General features: G+C 53.6%; 1 protein-coding gene across 4 annotated transcripts in view; it reads left to right on the forward strand.

The window, feature by feature from the left end:
• Positions 1-3,023, forward strand: part of AMPD2 (adenosine monophosphate deaminase 2) — a 42,009-nt gene extending 38,986 nt beyond the window's left edge. For all 4 annotated transcript variants that reach the window (XM_050956141.1, XM_050956139.1, XM_050956142.1 and 1 more), the window contains one exon: positions 343-3,023. In XM_050956141.1, the coding sequence (XP_050812098.1) occupies positions 343-558 (216 nt within the window). In that variant the 3' untranslated portion in view covers positions 559-3,023. The remainder of the gene's footprint in view (positions 1-342) is intronic.
• The last annotated feature ends 4,655 nt before the right edge of the window (positions 3,024-7,678 follow it).

A 7,678-nucleotide genomic window follows, 5' to 3' on the forward strand; every position in this document is an offset into this window, starting at 1 on the left:
TGCCTTTCAAGCAAGACACAAAGCAGAGGCTGGGACCTTTAGTGCCTGTTACAGAGCCCCTGACACATCGTCCAGAGGGTGGGGGGTTGGCCAGATTCCAGCTCTGGCTATTCCATGCCTGCTCCATGAATCCCCCCTGTCTGTTGGGAGTCTTGTTCGCTCCCCAGCTGTGACTGTTGCATAGCATTGCTGCGCTTTGTTATACGACTGCTGCTCCCCACTCCAGAGGTGGCTGCATTTCAGCAGTGAGTAAAGGCACCACTCCCAGCCAGCATGTGATCCATCAGGCTGAAAGTCCCATCCTGAGACCTCCTGACCTTCCGTCTCCACCCTCTTTCCCAGGTGAAGAGCTACTGGCTGGGACCCAATTACCTGAAGGAAGGGTCTGAGGGGAACGACATCAGACGCACCAACGTGCCGGACATCCGGGTGAGCTACCGCTTTGAGACGCTGTGCCAGGAGCTGACACTCATCACACAGGCGGTGCAGACGGCAGAGCTGGAGACCATCCAGGAAGAGGACTCCCTGATCATGAGCTCCAGCCTGGGCATGCAGTGAAGGACGCTGGTCTGGGCGTTCCCCCTCCAGGCGATCTCTCCCCTGAGGGCTAGCCTGGCGCATGAGAACCCCCTGCTGCCTTTCGTAGCATCTGCGCTCCTGGCCCTGGGGATCCTGTCCATTCCCTGGCGTTGGGTTCGCTGCATTCCCCTTTGCTTGGTGTTTCCCCGAAGAAGGGGCTCATTTTCTTTCCTTAGTGGCTGCCCTTGGGAACAGGATGGGGTCATTTTAGTTGGTTGCTTTGGGCTGTTAGTTTTCTTTTGGGTTTGTTTGTTCTGCCCTCTTTTTTTTTAAAATTCCTGCTGGACTCTCGTGAGGGTCTGCAGGGCCGTTTGGGGGCACTAGTGCAGAGGGAGCTGGGTGACAGGCCAGGAGCGTGGATTCTGGCACCATGGGGAGAGGAGACACAAGGGGGTTGACATGCAACCGCACAAGTTCGATGAGAGGCTTGGAGGCGCTAGTGTGCTAGCACGAAAGCACACATGCTCTGGTATGCATCAAGGGGCTGGCGCCCCTCTCGGTGGGGTACGCTTGGGGGGGATGGCTGGAGCATGGTGCTCTGAGCAGGTGCCACTCTCAGCACCTTGAGATTGGTGCTGTTGCCTTGAGATTGTCAGTCCAGTGAGTTCTGTGGCTGGATGTCTCTGTAGCCATGAGGGCAGGCGGCTGAGAGCTGGGCTTTGCCCTTGCCCAGTACTCCAGCCTGCCGCAGCCGTGCCCCCTACCCCACACGGCTGTGCTCTATGGGGCTGCCTGGGCCACGGACTTTTTAAATAAAGGAGGATCCACCCTCCACATTCCTCAAACTGTGATGCCTGAAGCCTCAGACCCAGGTGAGCAGCTTGGGCTTGTGCTCGGCCTGCGGGTCCTGCCCTGGGTTGGCATGGGGGGGAAGGCCAGGGAGCAGGGCAGAGGTATTTTTAACTCTGTATGCATCTGGTGTCAGTCTGAGCATTTCTGTCCGCGGCAAGGGAGGGCCCTGGGCATCTTTATTAACCCTCTAGCTCCTGGGACCCGCCCAGTCAGGGCCGTCACAGCCAGCCTAGTCTCTCGGGGGCAGTTCCCTTGGGAGACCCCGGGAGCTCTCTGGCAGCAGTAGGGAGCGAGGCGCCAGTTGTCTGTGCCTGGTGCTGAATTTTGTCTGTGCACGTCGGGCTGCAGAACTGTCCTCCCCGATGCGCTTCTTCATGGCTGTCCCCATCACCTGCTTAGCCACCACTTGTGCCACCCGCTCCCCCTCCACTCTGCTCCCATGCATCAGGGCCTGGATATGGGCTTGCAGAGTGCTCTGTGGCCAAGTCCGCATGATTTTACCCAGAGGTGTCCTGGATCTGATGGGCTTCTCCCCTGCCACCTCTGTTCTAGCCTCCTGGAGAGGGATGTTACCAGTGTCCCGGGGGCGTGGGAGGAACCATCTCTGGCCCCCCATGGAATGGATCCAGACCATATGCCCCCCACACTGACAGCTGTGGGGAAGGGAGGCCCTGCCTGCTCTGCTGAGGTTAGCGAGGAGCTCAGCCCCACAGGTCCCCTTGAAGTGAAATTTTTATGGATTGGGGGGTGACCCCTTTGCTGGGGAGTAGCTGGCTGTATGCGTCAGGGGCCAGAGCTGTCAGGAGCAGATTGGGTCAGTGCTGCCCACCCTGTCCTAGGAACAGGCCCCTGGACTCTGTGCCCTTGTGTCTCCCCTTTGCATTCGGCTCCCGTGTAGCCAGTACAGCTAGGGAGCCCTGGCACCACGCCCATCTCACTGCCATGGTGAAAGATCAGGGTGTCTCACAGTGGCTCCTGAGAGCAGCCCACCATGCTGGGGCAAAGCTCAGCTCCCTCTCCCCTTAACTCTGGTCATCATCACTGCCTGGGCCCATATGGGTGATGTGCTCCCCTCCTCCGTCCATTCCTGTCCCCCTGCTCCTCCCCACACGAGAGCGCTGGTCACAGCAGGCTGCTCCTGCTCTGACCCATGAGTGGCTGTCAGTCAATTCCAGCAGCCACACCCTAGCCAGTGGCCTAGCTGATGGCACCCTGGGCAGAGCGAATGTCTTGGGGGGCCCAGGCCCTGTCCAGAGCACTCACAATGGGGCTGGTCTATAGGGGATAGGAGCTCTCTGTCAATGTTAGTCCTGCCCCTTACCTGGGGTCCTGGTGCTGGAAGCTCTGAGGAGCTGTCACCGCACTGCAGGCTTTGGCCAGTGCTGGTGCACAGAGCAGTGCGGATCAGAGCCGCAAGCAGGGTCCAAAGCAGAGGGACTCTGCAGATCCTGGCTAAGAAGTGAGGGCGGGGACCATCTGCCCAATGGCCGGGTTTATTATCCGCCATACTCACCCTGCCTCACTGGAGCCTGTCTGTGCTGCCAGGGGCGGCTCTACATATTACACCGCCCCAAGCATGGCGTCATGCCTTGGGGGGCACTCTGCTGCTCGCCGGTCCTGCAGCTCCAGTGGACCCTCCGCAGGCATGCCGCCGAAGGCACCCTGCCTGCCACCCTCCCGGCAACCAGCAGAGCGCCCCTGCGGCATGCCGCCCCAAGCACACGCTTGGCGTGCTGGGGCCTGGAGCCGCCCCTGTGTGCTGCCTAGACCGAGAGAGTTTTGATTTCTGTGTATCTTATAGCTGTATCTTACCCTCCCACGCACCCTGTGGTGTCACCACGTCGTTCGATGAAACAGCTGACGCACGGTCGTTGTTCTCCAGTGTCATGTCAAAAAAGAGCATGATCAATAAATACAAACTATTTAAGTAAACTCCCGGGGTGTGTGTGACTCCCTGAGCAGAGTGGGGACATGGGAGCTGCCTTCAAACCCAGGTTTCACTGCTTATCACTGTGTTGATTTCTACATGCAAGCGGCTGCAGGGGCTGTGAATCACTAATAATGCTAAGGTCTGGCTCTGGCTCCCAGTTGCCTTCCAGACCTGAGATTAATGCCCAGTGCCTGTGGGATCGGTTAATACCTCTCATCTTACAGATCAGAAAACAGGCACAGCCCGAGCCAGCGGCACCCAGACATCCCAGCTCCCGCTGCTCTGCTCAGTTCAGCTCATGCTCATGCGGGATTCTTGGAGAGCTCAGAGGTTTCCCTGAGAGAGCAGCAAACGGGGGAGGGTAGGCACTAAAGATGAAAGCACCAGGCTCCTGCCTCTTTCTAATGTGCAGGACACAGTGAATTAGTGGATTTTGACCCTAAGGAAGAGTTCAGGTAGGGAAGCTAAAGGATCCGTCCGAAGATCACCTGCAGCTGACAGTCACCATCAGTAGCCATGTCCCGGCAGTGGTATTAAAGGGAACCAGCACAAGACAGTAGGTGTATGGCCCTTGTGTGGCGTCTGTGCGATGGGGAAAGGTCTGAGGGCTCCAGCAAAGCCAGACGCATCCAGCCTTCAGCTCTCGGAAGATACCATGCAGGAGAAAATGAAACTCCAAGTCCTTCAAGCCTTAAGGGGCATAATCCCAGTTTGTTAACTCTGGTGCAGGCTCCCTCTAAACTGGTTTGGCCTTTGGTCATTGCAGCACTGCTCGGGGGTGTGACTGAGCTGGGAGAGGAAGGGCTCCGGTGGAAGCCATTGCTGGTAGCTCATTTCTGGGGGCATCATTTCCTAGTGTAGCTGGGGCTTGCGAGGGTCTGTCTGTGCTGCCGTACCAGGCTGGGATTACAGCACAGGCAAACCTGCCCAGCGTTAGGGGGTGCTGTGCTCTGTATCCTGCATATTCCCCCAGCTTCCAGGGCCCCTGCCAGGCGTTAGAGGCACTGTGCTCAGTACCCTACACCCCCATCTGTCAGCCCCCCTGCCTGCTGTTAGGGGGCGCTGTGCTCTTTACCCTACACATCCCCTGTCTCCCAGCCCCTCTGCCCGGTGTTAGAGGCTCTGTGCTATGTACCCTACACGCCCCCCCATCTCCCAGGCCTCCTGCCCAGCATTAGGGGGCACTGTGCTATGTACCCTACACATCCCACATCTCCCAGCCCCCTTGCCCGGTGTTAGGGGCGCTGTGCTCTGTACCCTACACATCCCCCATCTCCCAGCCCCCCTGCCCGGTGTTAGGGGGCACTGTGCTCTGTACCCTACACATCCCCCATCTCCCAGCCCCCCTGCCCGGTGTTAGGGGGCACTGTGCTCTGTACCCTACACATCCCCTATCTCCCAGCCCTCCTGCCCGGTGTTAGGCAGTTTCTAGTGTCTGTGAACTTACTGGATGTTCCAGAGTCTATCAGCGCATGCTGGGTGCAACATGCTGTGGGTATCGACAGGGCCTAACGCTGGAACCTGACCTGAAGGTGGGATTGGCCACTGTCCTGGCGGTTAGGACACAGGCAGGTAGTAGAGGGGTTCTGCTTGGGGGCCCGATTCTGCCTTTCTGTCCAGCCACATCCCTGCCAATCTCCCCAGACTCACCATAGCACAGGACTTGGGGGAGGCACCTGCTGGCAAAGTGGCCTCGATCCCCACCATGCAGGCAGGGATCATTCAGCTGGTGATAGCCCTTATCTTGAGCCCCGAGCGCCTGTGTATCATGGCTGCCTGCAGGGGTTCAAGGCCAGCAACTGCCTGGGGGGAGGGAACAGGGCCTGGCTAGGCAGTGGCTCAACTGGTGAGTGGCAGTTCGGATTCCCAGCGAGCTGTAGGGGTGCAACACGGGGTGCGGGACACACCAACCTCAGCCAGTTCGTATTAAACTTGTCCCTGAGGCCTCAGTAGAAATGGGGATGTTCACCTGGCAGCACGCAGGTGTGAAGGACTGGAGAGGGAGGTGGCGGACGTGTGCTTTTGATGCCCTTGCCTGAGCACACAGGGAGAGCAGGGGTGCAGGCTCCGCTCCGTGGTACAGCTGGCAAATGTCTGCGACTCACGTGCCCTGGGTGCACATGCCCCGACACTGGAACATCTACAGGCACAGCCCAGCCTGAAGAACGCCAGCTCCTGTGTAAGGGAAGTCACCGTTTTTTTACAAGAGCGGGAAACTGACACTGGATACGCCAGGTGTGACGAAGTGGGACTGTTCTTAATGTTTCCTCTGAATACTGTATGGGTAGCACTGATTTTTAAAACAGGCTCCAGAGGAGATGCTGGCAATTACAGGCTGGGAAGCCTAACTTCAATACCAGGCAAATTAGTTGAAACTGTAGTAAAGAGCAGAATTACCAGACACATAGATGAACATGACATGTGGGAAAGAGTTAACATGGCTTTTGTAAAGGGAAATCATGCCACACCAATCTTTTAGAATTCTTTGGGGGGGGGGGTCAAAAAACATGTGGACTAGAGTGATCCAGTGCATATAACGTACTTAAAGTTCCAGAAAGCTTTTGACAAGTTCCCTCACCAAAGACTCTTAAGTAAGTAGTCGTGGAATCATGGAATCATAGAACTGGAAGGGAGCTCGAGAGGTCATCTAGTCCAGTCCTCTGCACTCAAGGTGGGGCTAAGTATTATCTAGACCATCCCTGACAGGTGTTTGTCTAACCTGCTCTTAAAAATCTCCAGTGATGAAGATTCCACCACTTCCATAGGCAATTTATTCCAGTGTTTAACCACTCTGACAGTTAGGAAGCTTTTCCTAGTGTCCAACCTAAACCACCCTTGCTGCAGTTTAAGCCCATTGCTTCTTGTCCTGTCCTCAGAGGTTAAGAGGAACAATTTTTCTCCCTCCTCCTTGTAACAACCTTTTATGTACTTAAAAACTGTGATCATGTCCCCTCTTAGTCTTCTCTTCTCCAGATGAAACAAACCCAATTTTTTTCAATCTTCCCTCATAGGTCATGTTTTCTAGACCTTTAATCATTTTTGTTGCTCTTCTCTGAACTTTCTCCAATTTGTCCACATCTTTTCTGAAATGTGGCACCCAGAACTGGACACTATACTCCAGCTGAGGCCTAATCAGTGTGGAGTAGAACAGAGTGGCTTGCTTATAACACTCCTGCTAATACATCCCAGAATTATGTTTTTGCAACAGTGTTATGCTCTTGACTCATATTTAGCTTGTGATCCACTATGACCCCCAGATCCCTTTCCTCAGTACTCCTTCCTAAGCAGTCATTTCCCATTTTGTATGTGTGAAACTGATTGTTCCTTCCTAAGTGGAGTACTTTGCGTTTGTCCATATTGAATTTCATCCTTTTTATCTCAGATCATTTCTCCAGTTTGTCCAGATCATTTTGAATTTTAATCCTATCCTCCGAAGCACTTACAACCCCTCCCAGCTTGGTATCATCCACAAACTTTATACGTGTACACTCTATATGCCATTAACTAAATCATTGATGAAGATATTGAACAGAATTGGACCCAGAACTGATCCCCGTGGGAGCCCACTAGTTATGCCCTTCCAGCATGACTGTGAACCACTGGTAACTACTCTCTAAGAATGGTTTTCCAACCAGTTCTGCACACATGTTATAGTAGCTCCATCTAGGTTGCATTTCTCTAGTTTTTTTATGAGAAAGTTATGGGAGACATCATCAAAAGCCTTACTAAAGTCAAGAAATACCACAGCTACTGCTTCCCCCTAGCCACAAGGCTTGTTACCTTGTCAAAGAAAGCTATTGGGTTGGTTTGACACAATTTTTTCTTGACAAATCCATGCTGACTGTTACTTATCACCTTATTATCTTCTAGGAGTTTGCAAATTGATTGCTTAATTATTTGCTCCATTATCTTTCTGGGTACTGAAGTTAAGCTGACTGGTCTGTAATTCCTCGGATTGCCCTTATTTCCCTTTTTATAGATTGGCACTAGATTTACCCTTTTCCACTCCTCTGGAATCTCTTTCGTCTTCCATGACTTTTCAAAGACAATCGCTAATGGCTCAGATATCTCCTCAGTCAACTCCTTGAGTATTCTAGGATGTATTACATCAGGTCCTGATGACTTGAAGACATTTAACTTGTCTAAGTAATTTTTAACTTATTCTTTCTCTGTTTTAGCCTCTGATCCTACCTCATTTTCACTGGCATTCACTATGTTAGATGCCCAATCACTGCTAACCTTTCTGGTGAAAACTGAAACAAAAACGTAATTTAGCAATTCTGCCATTTCCACATTTTCTGTTGTTTCCCCCCGTCATTGAGTAACAGGCCTACCCTGTCCTTGGTCTTCCTCTTGCTTCTAGAGCCCAGCAGCGAA

The sequence above is a fragment of the Gopherus flavomarginatus genome, chromosome 5 (genome assembly GCF_025201925.1).
Source record: "Gopherus flavomarginatus isolate rGopFla2 chromosome 5, rGopFla2.mat.asm, whole genome shotgun sequence".
In the NCBI taxonomy this organism is placed as follows: domain Eukaryota; kingdom Metazoa; phylum Chordata; order Testudines; family Testudinidae; genus Gopherus; species Gopherus flavomarginatus.